Source organism: Schistocerca nitens, chromosome 4 (assembly GCF_023898315.1).
Source record: "Schistocerca nitens isolate TAMUIC-IGC-003100 chromosome 4, iqSchNite1.1, whole genome shotgun sequence".
Taxonomy (NCBI): domain Eukaryota; kingdom Metazoa; phylum Arthropoda; class Insecta; order Orthoptera; family Acrididae; genus Schistocerca; species Schistocerca nitens.
In genome coordinates, this window is record NC_064617.1 from 412,475,055 (window position 1) to 412,499,539 (window position 24,485).

Here is a 24,485-nt window from a genome sequence, read left to right on the forward strand (position 1 = left end):
GCTTGGAAGAGCAGTTGAATGGAATGGATAGCATCTCGAAAGGAGGATATAAGATGAACATCAACAAAAGCAAAACGAGGATAATGGAATGTAGTCGAATTAAGTCGGGTGATGCTGAGGGAATTAGATTAGGAAATGAGACACTTAAAGTAGTAAAGGAGTTTTGCTATTTGGGGAGCAAAGTAACTGATGATGGTCGAAGTAGAGAGGATATAAAATGTAGACTGGCAGTGGCAAGGAAAGCTTTTCTGAAGAAGAGAAATTTGTTAACATCGAGTATAGATTTAAGTGTCAGGAAGTCATTTCTGAAAGTATTTGTATGGATTGTAGCCACGTATGGAAGTGAAACATGGACGATACATAGTTTGGACAAGAAGAGAATAGAAGCTTTCGAAATGTGGTGCTACAGAAGAACGCTGAAGATTAGATGGGTAGATCACATAACTAATGAGGAAGTATTGAATAGGATTGGGGAGAAGAGAAGTTTGTGGCACAACTTGACCAGAAGAAGGGATCGGTTGGTAGGACATGTTATGAGGCATCAAGGGATCACCAGTTTAGTATTGGAGGGCGGCGTGGAGGGTAAAAATCGTAGAGGGAGACCAAAAGATGAATACACTAAGCAGATTCAGAAGGATGTAGGTTGTAGTAGGTACTGGGAAATTAAGAAGCTTGCACAGGATAGAGTAGCATGGAGAGCTGCATCAAACCAGTCTCAGGACTGAAGACCACAACAACAACAACAACATGGCATAGGTCATCCTTCGATCCATTGTAGAACTTGGAAACCTATTATCATCTTGTATTAAAACATTTCCTTTTATCAATAGTGTAATTTATAAACAATGTTTTGTGAGTAGAATAAAATTTCCAATAATAAACTTAACTGCTTTTTCGACGTTATTTTACCAGCTAACTAAAAATAGGAAAGCCTTGAATCCCTTCCACTAAATTTAGTTAGTATTAAGATTCTTTTACAGGGAGTGCAGTGGAGCTGACGCTGAAATTATTAAGTATTTGGTTATATCATCGCTAGTCTCACTGAACTCTTCTGAACTCTACATGTCATGTGTGGTCTGGCGTCTCCTTACCAGCAACAGGTCCCAGGTTCAAACTAGTCAATTCCCTTAAAAACACGTTCAGAGCGTCGTTGCGCGAAAGTGGTAGGGAGACACGACTTAGAACAAACAGAAACCACGCAGAATGTTAGAATATTCTACTTCAATTTTGTTCTGTAGTAATGTTGTGTCAACTGGGAAGTTGTGCACCCAGCCTCTTCCACTCCACAGCCTAATGCAGTTGAAAAACCTTTTCTTATCGATCTGAACACTCTAACACTGAGAGCGATATTTAGCTAATCTCTTCTTGACTTATTACTGTACTAGACAAGCTAAGAGTTTCCTATACTACGCCTTGATTACGTGCTGTGACGTTATTTGTGAGTCTAAAACGGATATCTTTAACAGCTTCTCCAAGCCAGGGAATTACTCGTGGTTCAAACTAATTCGTTCCTTAGATAATAGTTAGCAGGTGCGAGCTGACGAATGCAAGATAAGCCGTCCGCTGTGGTCGAGCAGTTCTAGGCGCTTCAGTCCGGAACCGCGCTGCTGCTACGGTCGTAGGTCCAATCCTGTTCGGGCATGGATGTGTGTGATGTCCTTACGTTAGTTAGGTTTAAGTAATTCTAAGTCTAGAGAACTGATGACCTCAGATGTTAAGGCCCATAGTGCTTAGAGTCATTTGAACCATTTGAATGCATGATACTTCGCAGGCGAAAGCTAAGACAATCTTACACCTACAAGTGTGTTACGCACGCTAGGCTACTGTCCTGTACTCGTGTATTGTGCAAATGTGATATAGTTTAGGAAAGTAAAGTGTCGAAACTGTACCTTCAATTTTGTGTGTATCTAGCTAGACGTCGGTAACTTTGGCCACGAGGGACGGAAATAATTTTCATCGTGCTTTTGTGGGCAAACATTGTGTTTCAGAACGTCTGAGCATAGCCTGGAAAAACATCTGGAGTGACGGCATCTCACAGTACGTTTCCCAATTAACAGACAAAATTCAATGGAATGTGAACCGTTTCACTGCTTTAAATCCACGTCACGACCTACGTGGACTCGATTAAGAAATTAATAGTTTTCTGCAACCCGTTATCATATTGGAAATTGAATTTTGTGACCTATTACTCGTAATTAGCAGTTTAAAAAAAATGGTTCAAATGGCTCTGAGCACTATGGGACTTAACTTCTAAGGTCATCAGTCCCCTAGAACTTAGAACTACTTAAACCTAACTAACCTAAGGACATCACACACATCCATGCCCGAGGCAGGATTCGAACCTGCGACCGTAGCGGTCGCGCGGTTCCAGACTGTAGCGCCTTTAACCGCTTGGCCACCCCGGCCGGCAATTAGCAGTTTAGATCGCCGTTAGTGACCAGCCACCTCTGCGCATTAGAAGACTCCCTAAGAAGATTCCAGCACATACGTCGAAACGTAAAGTTACTAAAGAAGTGGAGTCTTATAGGTAAACTTTTTGTACTTGTGTCAGTGTATATGAAATACTATTTACCGTATTGGTACCCAACTTCAAAGGAATGATGTTCAGACTATGCGAGGCTGGATGGTACGGCGACATGGGGTTGAAAACACAAGCATAAGTGTGCATTACAGTTGCAGATAGTCAATATAGGTCTGAACAAGGTGTACAGCTATTTTATCAATACAACAACAAGAGTGCTGCAGCTCTTCGCGATTACTAATGCATTGAAGGTATACGGATACGTCCTTTTTCCGTACCGGGGTTGAAGAACATGATCGGAAACTTCAAATTAACTGTCGAGTTGGGAACTGCTCCTGGGAGAGGCAGGCGGCCAACTGTGCCACAAATTGTTGAATAAGTCACTGTTTCCACGACTGTGAATGCTGGACGCAGTGTGCGATCTTCAAGCAGTGCAGTAGCTGTGTCACAACAGCTGAACATTCCAAGGTCAAATGTTCGAAAAGTGATGCGAACAATAGTGAAATGGTATATCTAGTGCTGTTCCAGGTTGTCATCACATTGGGCAACGTTTGTAACCTGTAACGTAAACATGGTACCAAATTAACAAATCTTACCCACTCACGTGGAAATTAAAATGTTTTTCTCTCAACAGTTTATACGTTATTGGTCTTCCTCAAGTCCTTACAACTGTTGCCACCAAGTTTCGTTTGTCCTACGATCACTCGTTTTTTATGGGCGCCCTCTCAGCTGGCGAAAGTTTAATTATAGTCACCCTGCATAACATGTAGATGGTATGGCCTTCTCACACAGATTTTAGTTTTACAGATATTACAATAATTAACACAACGAAGTGAATTTCCAATCTATCTCAGGGGATGCAAGGAGAAGCAATACCGGTAGGCGTTGATTATGGTATGGTACCAAAGAACAGTTTGCAAAGAGTGACATTTCAGTCGTACTGCAGACGCACAGTAACTGATTCTTGTAAGACTAAAGTCATATCCGAATAATCACGTCAATCTCAAACACGATTAGTGTATACTTGCGTCACACACTGAAGTGCCAGATAAACTCATATAGGCATGCGTACTCAAATACAGAGATATATGAATAGGCAAATAGGACGCAGTGGTCGGCAACGCCTATGTAAGATAACAAGTGCCTGGCGCAGTTTTTCGACCGGTTACTGCTGCTGCAATGGTAAGATTTAAATGAGTTAGAATGTGGTGTTATAATCGGCGCACGAGCTATGGAACACAGTATCTCCAAGGTAGCGAAGAAGTGGGGATTTTCCCATACGACCGACCATTTCACGACTGTACTGTGAATATCAGGAATACGGTAAACATCAAATCTCCGACATTACTGCGGCCGGAAGAAGATCCTGCAAGAAGGGGACCAATGACGACTAAAGAGAATCGTTCAACGTGACAGGAGTGCAATCCTTTCGCAAATTGCTGCAGGTTTCAATGCTGGGCCATCAGCAAGTGTCAGCGTGCGAACGATTCAACGAAACATAATCCATATGGGCTTTCGGAGCCGAAGGCCCACTCATGTACGCTTGACGACTGCACGACACAAAGCGTTACGCCTCGCCTGGGCCCCTCGACAGACATTGGACTGTTCACTGGAAACATGGTGCCTGGTCGGACAAGCCTCGTTTCAAATTGTATCGAGCGGATGGGCGTGTAGGGGTATGGCGACACCTCATGTATCCATGGAACCTGCAAGTCAGCAGTGGACTATTGCAGCTGGTCGTGTTGCGGCGCTTCTGCGTGAACGCGGGGGCCGGCCACGATATTAGGCAGGTGTACCAGTTTCCTAGGCTCTTCAGTGTAAAAGTTCCATCACATGCTTAATGTTTCCTTTCAACAATAATTTTTATAAAAAATAACTCTTATACAACGTGAAGTTTTTAAAGGATTTAAAAAAAATTAATAATTAAACGGAGCAAACTTATTGATGTGCTATTACACTAGTTAGGTGACAGGACATAAGAAGGATACGTTAGGATGTGGTGCCTAGGGATATAAATGTAGCCCTGTTGATCTGACAATTAATCGTTGACCTCCAAAAAATGAGAAAGGAAGTCGTTTGCTACGAAATTAAGCAATAATCACGAGTAATTGAGTTTATTACATTAAAAGTGGAAGATAAAACACTTGTGAAAGACTTCCAATTCCTAACAAATACCTCGCCAAGGTTTGATCTGTGGTGGTTCATTTCACCTTCTCACTATCGACAGTTTCTAGCTGGCGCCTCAGCACGTAGCGTGTATTACTGCCTTGTGCGCATATCGCTGCCCCGGCTAGGCTTCAAAAGCGGCCGCTCGAGCGGCGTCCAGAGTGGCCATCAAACAACGCAGTGTAGATAGTTTTAGTCTTCGCACAGTGTGGACCTGGGGCCAAAGACAGTACTTGGAGCAACGGTCACGCGGTGGAGATTGGCACGACGTCTTTTCTGGGTCGCCGCGCGGCCTTGTTTGCCAGGACTGGGCAGAAGGTTTAGTTCGCCTATGCTGTGGGTATCTGGTTGATCAACTCTGTGCACAGGTTTCCCGCTCCGCAAGCTGTTTATTCTGACGTTTAGCGTTTATGTTAACCGAGTCGTCACACCCGTGTTCCGGCGTAAAAGTCAAGCGCCGGCACGACGCTCAGTAATGGTAGAGCAGAGAGGCCGGTCGACAAGGCGTCAGCCAATGGTACGCTGACCGACCTCTCTCTAGGACGACACCGAGACACCAACGGCCTCTGGGCGAAGAGAACGTAAGCGCCGTGCAGCCTGGCCGCGGCCCAGATGAAGACCAGCCGTTCTACGAGCTTTACACTAGCGACTTAGGAGCTGTATTGTTTCACTTGTATTAGGATGGTTCAAATGGCTCTGAGCACTATGGGACTCAACTGCTGTGGTCGTAAGTCCCCTAGAACTTAGAACTACTTAAACCCAACTAACCTAAGGACAGCACACAACACCCAGCCATCACGAGGCAGAGAAAATCCCTGACCCCGCCGGGAATCGAACCCGGGAACCCGGGCGTGGGAAGCGAGAACGCTACCGCACGACCACGAGATGCGGGCTTATATTAGGAGCTGTGTATAATACTGAAGAGATTTTCTTACTTTGTCTATCGCCCATTGCTTCCGCACCATTGTAAATTCTCAAAGTTAAGTATTGTCACTTATCTTACTGTAGTAAAAAACTCATTAAGCCGATTTGCTTGAATTGGTGTCTCGCGATCCGAGAAGCAAGTCTCCTAGGAAGGACAAATTTATTTGTGTGTTTTTTGGCGTTGACTTGTTTTAATCTGCTGCTAAGAGTTCTCTCGAAAAGTCTGCCGTGGTTAAGTGTTCGTGCGGTTACATGTTCATGTAATATCGTTTTACCACATTCGGCTCGGCCATCGGCTGTACCGGTTACGCCAAGATTTGTATTGGGTGCACGCTTGGTCAAAGTTACGCCTGTTTCTTTGTGGTGAATGAAATTTGATGCCTTGCGTCACATCTGGTTGTTACGTCGATTTGTGTTACTATGTACTGTGCCCAGCTTTCACGCATAATTATATCAAGTTCTTATGGAGTATCCAGTTTTTTGGAGTTTTAAGTTTTGCGTGTTTTGACCTCTAGCTAATGGTAAGACTTTAACGAGTTCTTCTTTATATTCCTTCCTGCAAGAACTTACAGCTCCGTTTGAGTAGTTATCTTTTACACCATACAGTTTTAGCAGATCTTATTTCCTAAAGTGTTTGACCTTATTGGAATGGTTCTAGAAGGGCAATCGTGGTTAAACAATAGCTTTTAGTTGTAGTGTAATTCAGTGAGACATTTATGTGTGGTGTTTGCTACCGGGAGCCGGCCGGTGTGGCCGTGCGGTTCTCGGCGCTTCAGTCTGGAACCGCGTGACCGCTACGGTCGCAGGATCGAATCCTGCCTCGGGCACGGATGTGTGTGATGTCCTTAGGTTAGTTAGGTTTAAGTAGTGTTAAGTTCTATGGGACTGATGACCACAGATGTTAAGTCCCATAGTGCTCAGAGCCATTTGAACCATTTGAACCAATCCAATTTCTACGCCTTTGTCATCTAATGAGCATTGGTCAATCATATTTTCCAAGTAGAGGTTGAAAAGAGTTAAAAGATTGACTAGACTACGGATATTCCGAGCACCGATACTTCAAAAGAACCTGGTCCCCTTTTCTGACCAGTGATTGAGGCATTTAACCTGTAGTACGCTCCCTAACACTTGACGCTCAAAAACTTTGTCCCACTCTCTTTCGATCTCTGACTTTGCCCAGCGATACGGGACCTCGGCAGCACAGTCGAATTTCTCTAAGTTATTTATGTTAGCCAGTCCTGATTTTTGTAATGTGTGAGTTCGGCGGCGTACCACGGCGTCAAAGGTGGCCTATCCCTCGAGTTTTCCCTCCACTTTTTTGTTGTTATCTGTTGGAAGCGCCGTATTCCGAAGAAGCTCTGCTTTCTGTGTTCTATGTCGTTCTTCCAGGCCTCGCCACAGACGGCATTTCTCCTGTTTCCACACTGAGATTGTTAAAAACAAGCTCTTTCGGTAGTCTTACACTACGGAAGATCGCGTTTGTAATGTGACTTTCGGCGAGCGACTCCTAGAGAGGGTTCTTCAAAGCAAAGCTAGCTGACAAAGTAGCACTGACCTTCGTCGGCTGGTGTGGCCGAGCGGTTATAGGCGCTACGTTCTGGAGCTACGCAACCGCTACGGTCGCCGGTTCGAATCCTGCCTCGGGCATGGATGTGTGTGATGTCCTTAGGTTAGTTAGGTCTATGTAGTTCTAAGGGACTGATGACCATAGATGTTAAGTCCCAAAGTGCTCAGAGCCAGCCAGCACTGACCTTCGCCATAGCCGGTGAGCCCTTCTGAGGATTTTTCCTAAGGGCTACCTTCCAACCAGTGGAATAGCTTTAGATGCAGTCATCTTCAAGGGTATTCTTTTATAATCTGGTTTCCGCAGTTGTCAGATTAAACCCTTAAGGTACGACTTCAGTTTTCTTACTCTATTTTAATTTAGGTATAATCTACATAATTTCTCGTTTCATTTTAAATATGTTTGCTTTGTAGACGTGAGGATTGCTGGTGACACCCGAAACTCGTAACCTCATTCGAAATTGCCGGCAACTGTGGCCAAGCGGTTCTAGGCGCTTCAGTACGGAACCGTGCTGCTGCTACGGTCGCAGGTTTCAATCCTGCCTCGGGTATGGATGTGTGTGATGTCCTTAGGTTAGTTAGGTTTAAGTAGTTCTAAGTCTAGGGGAGCGATGTCCTCAGATGTTAACTCCCATACTGCTTAAAGCCATTTGAACCATTTTCATCCGAAATTATTGTAAGTATGCTGGAGCAAAATAGGAAAACTTTTGAAGTATATATTGTATTGGAAAATAATTAATTAACTAGAGAAAAATTTACAAGGCGATAGAAAGACTGGAATATTGGTGATTAATTCTGCGACAGGATATAGAAACTGATGATACAAAGGAACTGAGGACATGTCGCAACAAGCCTAGAGTTTCCAGACTCACGAGCAGTGAAACTTAACATGCTTTGTACTGTGAGATATTCAGTGTCGATTCTGAGTAGTACATACGAATCGTAGGCGAACGAAATAACATTTTCATTCATTGTTCTTAATATTTTAGTAGGGTTCTTGAACAGTTTGTGGGTGAACTGTTACGCTGAGACAGAGAACGCCACGTTGTTCATGTACAAATAACTGAGTTCTTCCTGGTACTGTGAGCTGTCTTGAGTTGAAATAATCACTAGCATGGCAACAGACCCTCCTCATTTTGTGAAATTTCCTAGCCACTGTTATATTCATAATTGTAACATAACAGTTCTACATAATAGGCATGCATTTTCCAATTCAATTGCAGTAGAGGTTCTGCTACAATCATTTGCAATCAGGAGACATGTTTCTCAAACGAACTGCTTTCAAAATCAACATTTATTTGTTCAGCAGCACGATTAGGTCTACCTTCTACGCAAGTTCTTTCAAGTTTTTGAAGCAGGCGGTGACAGTTCAGGTGCCTTTCATTGTTGATTGTAGTACACCATAATTTCTGAATGTGTGTGGAGAAGTGTAAGGATAGCAGACAGAGCAACGCATACGCAATGTGCATGCCGTTTACTACATAATGGGGCATTTCGTAAGTCAAGTTATGAACTTAGTAGTAGGTAATTCGACTTTTTAAGGTTCATTCACATGTTCATTTATGACCATAGATTAAACTGCAGTGCTAACGTGAGTTTTACCCTCGTGAATTCGTTCTTAAAATATAGTGAGACCGCCTTTAACATAATTTCATTGGTCAAAATTTTTATGTTGTAAAGAGGACATTTCACCAGGGCAACTTTTTGTAGGCAATACTTCTAACTCACAATTTGTCTAGTTATTTCAGTATTGACTGGCACTCCCCCTATAACTGCTCCAAAGTAGCAGTTTGAAATATTTGTCGATGTATGCGTGAAGAAAGGCTATAGTAAAGTCTACGGCCACCACATGCTGTTGCTGCTTCCTACATATGGCGCACTGCAGCAGCACTTGTTTCTCAAAATAACCAGTTCCTGAAATAACCAATTTTTTTGTATTTTATTGTTATTGTTTCCTGTGACACACGTAGAAATCGAACGAAGACTGAAAACATTTTGCGTCTGTGTTTCAGAATAAAATTGTTTAATTAAATGGGCTAATAAAAGAAAACTTAGTGTGACGACAGTTCACTGCATTTCGCGAAAAGTGGTCAGTGGATGAATACTACAAAGAATCACCAGTATTCTGTTCTCGACCAATATTTTTAAACTCTGCTAGAAAACCTTGTTGTAATCGGGGATCATGTCACTGTTTGAAAATTACGAATGGTCGATGCTAAAGTGTAAAAACTGAAGAACTCTTTTTTGTTTTTATTTGTCCATAGGCATATTATGTGGATATAGGCAGCAGATAAGCTGCTTTCTGTTATTATTGTATACTACGAACTGTAGTCAGGCTTTTAATGTATTACTGTTAATTCCTCCCTCTTTTGTTATTTCATAGAAATGACAGGCAAATCTTTAGCCTTATTAAACAAATGGAGCATTGTACTACATTGCTGTGGCACTTGGTAAAAATATTTCCAGTCTAGCGTTGATGTCATTCTGCAATACAACTTATGTCCGGCGACGACAGCGAGGAACTATCTTGTAAATTGAAGACATAAAGTTTGAAAATAAGTCCGTGATCATATATTGGCACTTTATTTTGCAGGTCCGTCTTTATCACACAAACTTTTACACTTCAATGTTCAGCTACTGCCATCTTCAGATCACAAATTATTCTTATGAATTATCAACGTTAAACTAAACATGTAGGTACATAGTAAGTGCTCTATTATGTACTCGAGTTGGGGCAAGGCTCGCACGCTGCACGTTCACGTGTATCTTAAGCCACGTCACAAGGCAACAGGGACATTATTGTCTCAGAAATGTAGTATCCATTCTTGTACTATATGTTACTGCTCATTTCTGTCGGAACTATCATTAAAATAGCGCTGTTCGCTTTTTCCCTTTTTCTATACTCATTCTCATAAATTAAGGATAATGCTGATACATGGTGAAACAACGTTCCAGTAGGCGGTTTACGGGTTTATATCACGTCGGGGTATGACCATGCGGTGCATTTGACGTGCGGTCGTCGCACAGTGGCGCTGGCAGCAGTCCACATACGCAGCCGTGTGTTGGTGCAAGTCAGAGTACGATGCAGCGAGTAAGTGTGCAGACGTTTTCAGACGTGCTAATGGTGACTGTGTGTTGAAAATGTCTCACAGAACACATATTGATGACGCTGTGAGGAGTAGAATACTAGGGCGAATGGAGTCTGGTTAAACACAGCAGGTCGTAGCACGGGCCCTCCGTGTGCCACAAAGTGTGACCTCAAGATTATGACAACGATTCCAGTAGTCAGGAAACGTGTCCAGACGCTACAGAACGGGACATCCACAGGGTACAACACCACAAGAAGACCGGTATTTCACCATGAGTGCCAGCATACGGCCACGGAGTACTGCATGTAGCCTTGCTCGGCACCTTACCGCAGCCACTGGAACAGTTGTTTACAGACACACAGCCTACAGACGACTGAACAGACATGGTTTATCTTCCCGGAGACGTGCAAGGTGCATTCCACTGACCCCTCGTCACAGGAGAGCCCGTAAAGCCTGGTGTCAAGACCACAGTACATGGTCATTGCAACAGTGGTCCCAGGTTATGTTCACGGACAAGTCCAGGTGTAGTCTGAACAGTGATTCTCGCCGGGTTTTCATCCGGCGTGAACTAGGAACCAGATATCAACCCCTTAGTGTCCTTGAAAGGCACTTGTATGGAGGTCGTTGTTTGATTGTGTGGGGCGGGGTTATGATTGGTGCACGTTAACACCTGCATGTCTTTGACAGTCGAACTGTAAGAGGTCAGGTGTATCGGGACGTCATTTTACAACAGTATGTCCACCTCCTCAGAGGTGCTGTGGGTCCCACCTTCCTCCTGACGGATGTTAACGCACGGCCCCACCGAGCTGCCGTCGTGGAGGAGTACCTTGAAACAGAAGATATCAGGCGAATGGAGTGGCCTGCCTGTTATCCAGACATAAACCCCATCGATCACGTGTGGGTTGCTCTCGATCGACGTATCTATGCACGTATTCAAACCCCTACGACACTTCAGGAGCTCCGAGAGGCACTACTGCAAGAATGGGAGGCTATAACCCAACAGCAGCTCGACCACCTGATCCAGAGTATGCCAACCCATTATGCGACCTGTGTACGTGTGCATGGTGATCATATCCCATATTGATGTATGGGTACATGTGCAGGAAACAGTGGTGATTTGTAGCACATGGGACGGCCGCCGCGACCGAGCGATTCTAGGCGCTTCAGTTCGGAACGACGCAGCTGCTACGGTCGCAGGTTCGAATCCTGTCTCGGGCATGGATGTGTGTGATGTCCTTAGGTTCGTTAGTTTCACTTAGTTCTAAGTCTAGGGGACTGATGACCTCAGAAGTTAAGTCCCATAGTGCTCAGAGCCATTTAAACCATTTTTTTTTACAGCACATGAGTTTCGGGACGGTTTTCTCAACTTATCACCAATACCGTGGAGTTACAGATGTGTGTCATGTGTGTTCCCTATGTGCCTATGCTATCAGTGCCAGTTTTGTGTAGTGCCACCTTGTGTGGCACCAAATTCTGCAATTATTCTTAATTTATGAGTGCATAATAACGCAGTATTTTAAACCAATGAAATTTTAGGAACAAAAGTTATTCATTTTTTCGTAAAAGTTTTCTTTAAAAGCGAAAAATTTTAGCACTGCTGTTTCTGCTAATTGGTGTTTTTCGTTATTAGTAAAAAAAGAAACACCTGTTGTGATGGAGACCAAACAAATACTGATTATTCAGTACTGAAGTAACAGTATCGATCTTAACTGGTCGATTTCTCCCATTCCTAGTAAGAAGTTCATCACCAATGACGAAGTTAATGCAGTTGTCTTCCAGTGACGCCGAGATACCAGCAAGGAATGGTTTGCTAGGCAAATACGGAATCTGCGACAATGTCGCTCAGACATTGGTGGGAATACCTGTAATGCAATATGTATTCTCTTGTCCAGTGAATGGTTCTTGTGAGCGCGTCCACGCGCCCACATACACACACACACACACACACACACACACACACTGTATTACGAATCATTTTTAATGTCCCAAATAAGTGATTCTCACAAAAAGAAATGCTTGGGGCTGGATTACGGCGGAATCTTACCCACGGAGGAGACGAGGTTGCCGAAGATTTGTCCGTACTCGTAGACGGTGTAGAAGATGCCGAAGAAGCGGACGACGACGACCTGCGGCTTGAGGCGCGTAGCGCTGGCGTAGACGTCGGCGAGCGCGCAGGTGTAGGCGCACTGCGTGCACCAGAAGGGCCCGCCACCCACGCCGACGAGCAGCGCGCCCGGCAGCACCGTCGCGAACGACGCCGAGAACTGCGCGCACATGTACGGCACGTACAGCACGAACGACGCCAACATCGCGCTCTTGCAGCCCAGCCACCTGCGGCACGCACACGCACACACACGTTTCAGCCCTCTGCCTTGGCGGGCCTAAATCTCAGCCTCCGGGCCAACACCTCACTTATTACGCTCGTGCGGAATTTATCGCTCTTCCGTCGCCAGAAGTGCATTTACTTACCTGAAGACGCCTTCCGCGTCAGTTGCACTAGGTGCGCTGTTATAAGAGAGGATGATTTAACACGGACTGCGCGTGTTCCACTGGGCTAGTTCCAAGACTACTAACTCAGGGGGCGAAGCCCCGAATCATCCCGAAGCCAGGTAGGTAAGCAGGTAACAGGACTGAATCCTCCCAAACTGACACATTGTATGTTGTATTATACACAATAATATAATTATCTCTGCCATTTTCCTTATCTCCATCCCCTACTCCTTCATGTTTTACACAATAATATTGATTCACTTATGCACGCTTTGCGCGTGACCTTGAGCGGGAGTTCGTCGCTGGCGCTGTGCCGGCTGGACTTTATCTCAGTAAGATAAAACATAAAACTTTTAAACATACAATACACTCGAAAATTTTTTACGTCTTCTACTGTAACTTCATCTGCTTTCTGCTTCAAACGGGAGGATTCGGTCCCATATTTTTTCAGACCCTTGCGGGCTTGGAAGGATTCCGTACCATTTTTCTGACCGCGCGAGGATTCGGGGTGCGCCCAACTCACGCCGCTCAACTGGAATAAGGAAATTTGCTGCCGCGTTAACACTGTTGTGCTGTGGCGGGACCAAAAAGTTTTACCTTGTCCAGTATAATAAGAGCTCTGTTCTAAAAATTCCTGAACGGTCGTAATTTCGCTCCAATGGTGTGTTGGCGCGAAATGGGGTTGACATCCCTGCTCACGCTTGTGTTTAATGTGTAACTGCGGAAACTTTCCCCGTTGTATGTCTGTTACCTATTGATCAGTGATATACTGAGTAGAACGTCGTGCCGCACAGTTTGCGAATTTCGAGGTCGCAGATTCAGAGAAGCAACTCGTCTACGTTAAAGTTTGCGTGAGACTCAAGAAAATCTTTACACAGCCACTCCAAATGATGCGCGAAGCCTACGGTGATGAATGCTTGAGCCGTTTGAAAAATGGCTGAAGTTAAAGATGACCCTCGTTCAGGACGCCCTTCGGTGTCTACCGACGACGATCATGTCACGAACGTCAACGAAATTGTGCGTGCCAATCAAAGACTGACTGTCCGAGACATTTCAGAAGAATGTAACACTTCAATTGCATCATGTCACGAACTCCTGACACACTATCTCTGAATGCATCGTGTTGCCGCCAAGTTTGTCCCACGGTTCAGGGGTCAGGACCAAAAATACGTTCCTCTCGAAATCTGTGAAGAGTTTTTGGATCGCGTGAAATGAGACCGAGATGTTCCTTAAGAGAATCATAACTGGTGATGAGACGTGGGTCTAAGGTTATGACGCTGAGAGAAAGGTTCAGTCGTCACAATTGGTGGGGCAATGTTCTCAAAGAACATAATAAGCTCGTCATGTCAGGTCAAAATGGTTCAAATGGCTCTGAGCACTGTGGGACTTAACATCTGAGGTCATCAGCCCCCTAGAACGTAGAACTACTTAAACCTACTAACCTAAGGTCATCACACATATCCATGCCCGAGGCAGGATTCGAACCTGCGACCGTAGCGGTCGCGCGGTTGCAGGCTGAAGAGCCTAGAAGCGCTCAGCCACAGCGGCCGGCCATGTCAGGTCAAATGTCAAAGCAATGCTGATAGTTTTCTTTGACTTTGAAGGGTTAGTTCATCGTGAATTCGAGCCACAGGGACAAACTGTTTGCCGGCAGCTGTGGCAGAGCGCTTCTAGGCGCTTCAGTCCGGAACCGCGCGACCGCTACGGTCGCAGGTTCGAATCCTGCCTCGGGAATGGATGTGTGTGATGTCCTTAGGTTAGTTAGGTTAAAGTAGTTCTAATTCTAGGGGACTGATGACCTCGGATGTTAAGTCCCATAGTGCTCAGAGCCATTTGAATCATTTGACAAACTGTTAATAGATGGTACTACTGGGATGTGTTGGAACGCCTGTGAGAAAATGTAAGAAGGAAACGGCCTGAAATGTAGCGAGACAGCTCATGGCTCTTGCAGCACTCGCACATTCATCCCTGTTGATGCACAACTATTGCAAAAAACTAAATCATTGTGCTGCGTCATTCTCGTACTCTCCAGATCTGGCCGTTGTGGACTTTTCTTTTTTATTTCCAAAATTGAAAACCCCGCTGAAAGGATTAAGATATTCAACGACAGACGAAATAAAAGAAAATTCGCAGCCGGCCTTTCGTACGATCCAGCAAGAGGCGTACCAAGACTGCTTCCGGAAGTGGAAACGGGATTGGGAGCGGCGTTTCAGTTGTGAGGAAGAGTGTTGGGGGATAGTATTTCGAAGGAGACCACGCACAATACGTAAAAGATAAGCGTAGAACATTTTGTGGACAAAGTTACGAATTTCTAGGCCTGGCAATTGAAATCTACTTATTTATATGTGAAGTGGTATTGATTATGTCTCCACTAATCAATATTACTGAAATGCTATTCCGGACCCCCGTACTACTTGCAGGGAACGGGCAGTAAAAATTCGATTTTCAACACTTCGCGTAGGTGTTAACCGAATTTAAAAATTTAAAATATTCTCATAATCTGTCATTAAGAGATGTAATTTGATGTTAAATGCATAGCACAATTCGATAGTTATTACATTTGGAAATTGTGTGTTCGCCTTAGGCAGCATAACTTGCGACACGCAAGCACGCAAACTTCATTCATCCATTATTTAAGACTCAGAGAACTTTCCGACCTACACACAATTTCATATCTTTTCTCGCTGACACTGTCCCACAAAATGGCTAAACCAAAACCTTTTACTGCTTACTACATTTTCGCTGTTCAGACAGGCAGACTTTATCAGCCATGAATTTTCAGTTTATTACGCCTTTAATACTAATCCTATTGGCAACATCAAATTTTGTATAGTAGGCATCCACAGCTGTAGAACTGAATCATGATGAAAAATACTGCTTCAGATGTATGATAAATATTTATTTAAGATCCAACTAGCCTCGCGGCGTTAGTCACATCTTCAGGGATACACATTTGTTTCATACTTTAGTTCAAACGATAACCAGTAAATGACCTAACGTTCTTTGTCCAATTGTGATAAAAGTGTTCAAACGTCAAGAAGGCGGTAATACAATTTAAAATTCGATGGAATGGAGGAAACATCATCCCGATACAGGAAATATTTGTTTCATAATTTATATATAGTGGTAAGTCATCAACTGGTTATTATTGCACGACGTCATAAACAATGAAATGCGTGAGAAACTGCTTTCGCCTACAATGGAGCGAAAACTACCCAGTTTACATTCCTATAGTGTTTGATAATGGGATAACTTAGCGACTTACAACGAACTTGAAGCATAATTTCAATCCTTGCCTGCACTATTTTTCACTTACAGTATCAAAGGCAAATATTTAACGGATTTGTAAATTAATCAGACGTTTGAAGTTGTGTTAGTCATGGTAGTTCTATTCTTTAAAGAAACGTGGGTGTACTCAATTGTGGAATCCCACACCCCATAAATGCTGTGAATATACTTAGATTGTTATCAGTTGTCCAGGATTGCACGTTTAATTTTCTGTATGAAGTGAATGTTTTTAATTTTACCGTCTTCGACGTAAAAACTTCGGACGAGCGTCCTTGAGTGAAAACATACCATCACAAATGAATCGCTGATAATTACGAGACTAATTATATGGGAACCACAGTTGCTTCCTCAAAGGATATATCATGTCTACACTTCTACAATTGTGTCACGCACCCTTGGTGTAGGAGTAGCGCCTCTGATTAATAATCGTCCCTAGTCCGAAACGGGTCACCCCTTAAACTTTTAACAAAAATCTTCATCTTTAGCGGCCAACCTTGTCAAAGAGGGTGGAGGAGCGGCAAGAGGTTCAGGTTATTCCGCTCCCTTTGGGGTGGGAAACTATCCCTAAGGGCGTAATAATTAGCAACGATCATCAACGGCATGAGGGTGCAGAAGGCAATAGAAATCACTGGATCAAAGATACATAACGTGTACCCACAGAACATGTGGTCTGTAATCGAAAAAGTGTCATGATGATCTTTCCATTGGAAAAAGATTCCAGAATAGTCCCCCATTAAGATCTCCGGGAGGGGACTGCCAAGAGGGAGGTGACTATGAGAAAAAGATTGAACAACCAACGAATGGAGAACATTCTACGAGTCGGGGCGTGGAATGTCAGAAGCTGGCAGGTGAGCTACAAAATCTGAAAAGAGAAATGCAGAGGTTCAGCCTAGATATAGTAGGGGTCAGTGAAGTTGAATGGAAAGAAGACAAGGATTTCTGGTCAGATGAGTATAGGGTAATATCAACAGCAGCAGAAAATGGTACAACGGGAGTAGGATTCATTATGAATACGAAGGTTGGCTGAGAAAGTGTTAGTGGGAACAGTTCGGTGAGAGGGTACTTCTCATTAGAATCGACAACAAACTAGTGGTAGTTCAGGTATACATGCCGACGTCGCAAGCTCAGGATGAAGAGACTGAGAAAGCGTATGAGGATATTGAACGGGTAATTCAGTATATAGAGGGAGATGAAAAACTAATAGTCATGTAGGAGTGGAATGTGGCTGTAGGGAAGTAGCAGAGAAATGGCTTATGGGAGAATATGGGCTTGGGACAAAGAATGAGAAACGAGACAGGCTAATTGAGTTCAGCAATAAATATCAGAAAGTAATAGGGAATACTGTGTTCAAAAATCACATGAGGAGAAGGTATACTTGAAAAAGGCCGGGAGGTACGGGAAGATTTCAGTTAGATTACATCACGGTCAGGCAGAAATACCGAAGTTAGATACTGGATTGTAAGGCGTACAAAGGGGGAGATACCGACTCAGATCACAATGTTGTGAAGGTGAAGAGTAGGCTGATGTTTAAGAGACTAGTCAGGAAGAATCAATGCACAAGGAAGACTGATACGAAAGTGCTAAGGGATTAAGAGACACGCTTGAAGCTCTCAGACTGTAGATACAGCTATAAGGAATACCTCAGTAAGCAGTTTAGTTGAAGAGAAATGGACATTTCTAAAAAAGGAAAACACTAAAGTTGGAAAGAAGAACATAGGAACAAAGGTTAGTCCGAAGAAACCATGGGTAAGAGAAGAAATATTTCAGTTGACAGACGGAAGAAGGAAGTATAAAAATATTCAAGGAAAGTCATTAATACAGAAATGCACGTCGCTTAGGAATGAAATAAATAGGAAGTTCCTGGAACCTGAGGCGAAAGGAATGGATGACAAATGTGAAGACATCGAAAAAGAAGTGATAGTCGGAAGGACTGACTCAGCATATAGAAAAGTCAAAACAACCTTCGGTGAAATTAAATGCAAGGATGTTATTATTAACGTCAATGGGAATTACGCCGTTAAATCAGAGGAGACAGCTGATAGAAGGAAAGAGTAGTATGAAGGTCTCTGTGAGGGGGAAGACTAATATGATGTGATGGAATAAGAAACAGAAGTCGATTGAGAGGAGAAAAGGTAAAGGCAGCAGGAAGGCAGTTCTGGCGTTGTAGTTGATAATGGAATCGGGACTAAAGAAAAATCAGTGTACGTTCATAGGATTTGTCGACCTAGAAGAAGCATTCGACAGTGTCAAATGGTGCAAGATGTTCGAAATTCTGAGTAAAGTTGGTTTAAGCTATATGGAGAGACGCGTAATGTCAACATGTGCAACAGCCAAGGAGGAATAATAAGAATGGAAGATAAAAAAAAAGTGCTTGGATCAAAAAATGGTGTAAGACAGGAATGCACTCTTTCGCCCATACTGTTCAATCAGTCCATCGACGAAGCTATGATGGAAATACAACAAAGGTTCAAGAGTGGAATTTAAATTCAAGGTGAAATTATATCAATGATACGTTTCGTTGATGATATTGCTATCCTGAGTGAAAGTGAAGAAAAATTACATTATCTACTGAATGGAACGAACAGTGTACTGCGTATAGAAGACGGATTGCGATTAAATCGAAGATAGACGAAAGTAACGAGAAATATCAGAAATGAGTTCACTGAGAAACTTAACAATGGATTGATGGTCACGAAATAAAAAAAGTTAAGGAATTCTGCTACCAAGACATCAAAATAACCCATAACAGACGGAGCAAGGAGGAAATCAAAAGCAGACTAGCACTGGCAAAAAGGCATCCCTAGCCCTGATTAGTCTACTAGTACGAATCATAGCCCTTACTTTGAGGAAGAAATGTCTCAGAACGTACTTTTGGAGCACAGCATTGTATGGTACTAATGATATATGGCTCTGAGCACTATGCGACTTAACTGCTGTGGTCATCAGTCCCCTAGAACTTAGAACTACTTAAACCTAACTAACCTAAGGATATCACACACATCCATGCCCGAGGCAGGATTCGAACCTGCGACCGTCGCGGTCACACGGTTCCTGACTGTAGCGCCTAGAACCGCACGGCCACTCCGGCCGGCTGTATGGTACTGGAACGTGGACTGTGGGAAAATAAAAAAAAAAGAAGAGAATCGATGCATTTGAAATGTGGTGCTGTAGAAGAATGTTGAAAATTAGATGGGCTTATGAGATAAGGGATGAGGAGGTTCTCCGCAGAATCGGAGAGAAAAGGATTATGTGGAAAATCCTGACAAGAAGCAGCGAAAGGATGTTAGGACATCTGTTAAGCCATCAGTGAATAACGTCCGTGGTACTAGGACAGTAGTCTCCAGCCTTTCTTAGACCATTGCACCATTGCCCCTGAGTGCAGTTAGACATCAGCTATAACCCCCTGCTTCCATCCCTCCCTGCCGTCTGTTGAACCCGTCCACCACATTATCGCTAACGCCAGCACCTAACTGAACTGTAGAATGAGAAAAGATATTTCTTTGAACTGTTTTATTTTTAAAGTGATCAAGTTGAATGACATTTAGTGTGTGTGTGTGTGTGTGTGTGTGTGCGCGCGCGCGTTTGAATGTGGAAGGAATTCGTAGTGCATCGCAAGTGCTACCTACAACGTCTTCTCAGATAAGAAAGCTAATTCTCCACAATGCACAGGCACATGTTACAAAACATACTTTCCCTGGATAACTCCTTTCCACTGTGACACTTCCTTGACCCGCACACTGGAACCCCATTTAAAATCAACCAGGTTAAGATGTGTACACTATACGTACTGTTCGTAAATCACTTGATTGCTGCTCTCCTTACAGCTGAACTGGCAGAAATTGGAAGACTTCAGGCTGCTAATGCTTTGTGTCTGACCACAAGCAATAATAGTAATAGTGATAATAATAATATTGTGTATATCACTATAGTAGGCCTTATATAATTCCTGTTTCGTGCTGTCACTTAATTCTTTTATCTGTTTCGAAGCGAGTAATGAAGCAATTCGTGGATACTGCAGCACTGGTCTACAACCTGGAATTATAGGCAAAGTTCGGGCAAAAGACATCCAGAAAGCCTAGAAAGACCACTGCCGAGCAAATGCGAGAGCTACGGCGGCGTCGAAAGAGGAATAAAAAAACGGCGAAAAGTGTTTTCATAGCTGGCGTATAGGGCACTCAGCGGCGAGCGACAGTCCATACCTGTGATTTATCTGTTTTCTGGACATGATTAGTTTATCCAAAGTGTTTTGTCACTGCCCCTAAGACATGGTTCTGACTTACAATACATCTAAATCTACATGGAAAATCTGCAAATCACATTTAAGTGCCTGGCAGAGGGTTCATCGAACCACCTTCACAATTCTCTATTATTCCAATCTCGTATAGCGCGCGGAAGGAATGAACACCTACATCTCTCCGTACAAGCTCTGATTTCCCTTATTTTATCTTTGTGACCGTTCCTCCCTATGTAAGTCGGTGTCAACAAAATATTTTCGCATTCGGAGGAGAAAGTTGAATTTCGTGAGAAGATTCCGTCGCAACGAAAGACGCCTTCCTTTTAATGAAGTCCATCCCAAATCCTGTATCATTTCTGTGACTCTCTCTCCCACATTTCGCGAAAATACAAAACAGTTTGGTAAACAAGAAGACTCATTTGAAAAAAGAAAGAATAATTTCATGCAATTGTAGGTTGTGGCCGAAAGTGTCTGTTAGGATACATGACAAACGTAGAACTGTGCGAGTGTTATTCTGCATAACATAAACTTCACAACAACCAATAGGGATATAAAATATATACGGAAAATTTTCACCGTAAGTAGCACAAATCGAACTCATTTCTTATTTTAGAAAGTTGTATATTTTATCACTGGGTCTGATGAAACTGAAGAACTCGTTTTCTTATTATCATTTATTCCTACAGGACACCGCCACACTATGAAACTGTCACAGAAACAATCAACAAATTGTGTGCAGCATAAATTAAAGCCGGCCGGAGTGGCCGAGCGGTTCTAGGCGCTACAGTCTGGAACCGCGCGACCGCTACGGTCGCAGGTTCGAATCCTGCCTCGGGCATGGATGTGTGTGCTGTCCTTAGGTTAGTTAGGTTTAAGTAGTTCTAAGTTCTAGGGGACTGATGACCTGAGAAGTTAAGTCCCATATTGCTCAGAGCCATAAATTAAATGATTAAAATAAACACGAACATCCGTCTGATTCTGGACGTTTTGAATGTAAACTAGTAATGAAGCTCTTTTTTTTAAAAAAAAAGTAAACACTGTTATCAATGACTGGTTGCTGTGTTAATACTTTTTGAGTTATTTACCTGCACACTTATTTTTCGATGCACTACTGGAAGGTTTGCAGAATCCCATCTGCAGCTACCGTAATTTCCGCATTGGTCTCTAAGCGTTTTTCAGCCACTAATTAGACAGTTATGACAACAGATGGGAGTCCGACGGTACAGAATGCGATGAAAAGTATCGACGTTCCAGCAAATCAACTCGCAGAGTCTCTTGTAAACCCCGGAGAAAGCTGATTATAACTTTGAACACGTATGAAATCTACTTCGTGTTTTTATTTGTAGGGTATCCCGCTTTTGCTCACTGCTTTGATTCAGTTTCCGTTTCTGTCGAGACGTGGTGGCTTTATGTCTCGTGCAAAAACAAATCGACAGCTTAAATCTCTTTGACTATTTTCATTAGACTACATTTCCGCAATTTGATCTTGTTTAACAATTAACAAATGTTACTCGCATATTGCACAATGTTTCCACACATTTGTTATTTCACGTAACAAATGATGCAGTCTGTCTATTGACTGTCTACAGTACCATGTAGTTCACGGAACTTAGATCATCAAATCGAACATTTTCAAATTGTGCACTTATTTCTATTTCTACATCTGGAGATGCAGTTTTGCGGACTGCTCACAAGGATTTTATGCAACTGAAATACCTGTCATTTCAGTTAGGCTTCCCATACGTTAACGCTCAAAAGTGAAGGTGCAAGTTGTAATACAAACGACTACCATTAATTGGCAAATTAGACAAGGCAACAAGTCGTGCGAAACAAATATATGAAAGCACGGTTTTTAATTCATCCATTAAAACAAAAACAAAAAAAAACAAAAAAAAAACTCTACCATTCGACCTGTTTCAGAAGTCATGTGAAGAAAATTTATCTGCAGATGTACGTGGTACCTGTCATTTTAAACGTTCTTAGGATGTTCCAACAAACGTGAACTTTTTCCTGTGCGTCAGGCCAAATGCGTCTCCGCAACGCATCGGGAAAAGCTACTAGGATCTAATGGTGTCGTGTATAAGGCAATATCCTCGAAATTCTCAATATGGAGATTTGCAACAGCTGGAAATAACGGGCTTCCCATCGCAACGCCGTCTGTTTGATCACAATATTGGTCGTTGTACAGATAATAAGAAAACGTAAGGGGGTGCCAAAATACACTCCTGGAAATGGAAAAAAGAACACATTGACACCGGTGTGTCAGATCCACCATACTTGCTCCGGACACTGCGAGAGGGCTGTACAAGCAATGATCACACGCACGGCACAGCGGACACACCAGGACCCGCGGTGTTGGCCGTCGAATGGCGCTAGCTGCGCAGCATTTGTGTACCGCCGCCGTCAGTGTCAGCCAGTTTGCCGTGGCATACGGAGCTCCATCGCAGTCTTTAACACTGGTAGCATGCCGCGACAGCGTGGACGTGAACCGTATGTGCAGTTGACGGACTTTGAGCGAGGGCGTATAGTGGGCATGCGGGAGGCCGGGTGGACGTACCGCCGAATTGCTCAACACGTGGGGCGTGAGGTCTCCACAGTACATCGATGTTGTCGCCAGTGGTCGGCGGAAGGTGCACGTGCCCGTCTACCTGGGACGGACCGCAGCGACGCACGGATGCACGCCAAGACCGTAGGATCCTACGCAGTACCGTAGGGGACCGCACCGCCACTTCCCAGCAAATTAGGGACACTGTTGCTCCTGGGGTATCGGCGAGGACCATTCGCAACCGTCTCCATGAAGCTGGGCTACGGTCCCGCACACCGTTAGGCCGTCTTCCGCTCACGCCCCAACATCGTGCAGCCCGCCTCCAGTGGTGCCGCGACAGGCGTGAATGGAGGGACGAATGGAGACGTGTCGTCTTCAGCGATGAGAGTCGCTTCTGCCTTGGTGCCAATGATGGTCGTATGCGTGTTTGGCGCCGTGCAGGTGAGCGCCACAATCAGGACTGCATACGACCGAGGCACACAGGGCCAACACCCGGCATCATGGTGTGGGGAGCGATCTCCTACACTGGCCGTACACCACTGGTGATCGTCGAGGGGACACTGAATAGTGCACGGTACATCCAAACCGTCATCGAACCCATCGTTCTACCATTCCTAGACCGGCAAGGGAACTTGCTGTTCCAACAGGACAATGCACGTCCGCATGTATCCCGTGCCACCCAACGTGCTCTAGAAGGTGTAAGTCAACTACCCTGGCCAGCAAGATCTCCGGATCTGTCCCCCACTGAGCATGTTTGGGACTGGATGAAGCGTCGTCTCACGCGGTCTGCACGTCCAGCACGAACGCTGGTCCAACTGAGGCGCCAGGTGGAAATGGCATGGCAAGCCGTTCCACAGGACTACATCCAGCATCTCTACGATCGTCTCCATGGGAGAATATCAGCCTGCATTGCTGCGAAAGGTGGATATACACTGTACTAGTGCCGACATTGTGCATGCTCTGTTGCCTGTGTCTATGTGCCTGTGGTTCTGTCAGTGTGATCATGTGATGTATCTGACCCCAGGAATGTGTCAATAAAGTTTCCCCTTCCTGGGACAATGAATTCACGGTGTTCTTATTTCAATTTCCAGGAGTGTAGTTTGACTTCGTCACTTTCAGAGAACTAAGACTCCAAAGAGTCTTTGAAAAGCACATTCGTAAAAAGCGCTACGACACCAAAACTGAACATGATGTCACCTTCGCTGACGACGGTTAATTGGCTGATAAACTAGGCTGTGTTCTCAGCAAGTTGTTCGCAATGACCGCATGCGGAGCGAGGAGATTAGCCTACTGCCAGTTTGTATGTCAGTGAACCAACTCTAGATATGATGAGGTAGAAGGAAGTCCCATTCTTGTGGATCCTCGGTAGAACATTAGACCCTTAAAAATAAGCAGTCTAGGTGGCTGATGAATAGTCTTGACAACAGTATCTTCCAGCGATGAATGCTTAAGAAGCTCGGATTCCTTTTTTAAAATTATCGGTGTTGGGTTGCCAGGTAACTTCCGGTAAGTACCTTCGTCCAGTAGTGCATTTATCTTCGTACCGTAGTCGGCTTGTTCCCTAAATACGGCTGCGTTACCCCTGTCATAAAGAATTATGCAAAGATTTCATCAGCGTGTAGTGGGCGCAGGCCACTGCGCTCAGCCCTGGTCAGGTTAGGGGCT

The 24,485-nt window shown here is 44.0% G+C and overlaps 1 protein-coding gene across 1 annotated transcript in view; it reads right to left on the bottom strand.

Annotated features, from left to right (window-relative positions):
• Positions 1 to 24,485, bottom strand: part of LOC126252347 (UNC93-like protein) — a 435,773-nt gene that overhangs the window by 267,379 nt on the left and 143,909 nt on the right. The window contains exon 4 of the mRNA XM_049953237.1: positions 12,308 to 12,594. Within this exon, the coding sequence (XP_049809194.1) occupies positions 12,308 to 12,594 (287 nt within the window). The remainder of the gene's footprint in view (positions 1 to 12,307; positions 12,595 to 24,485) is intronic.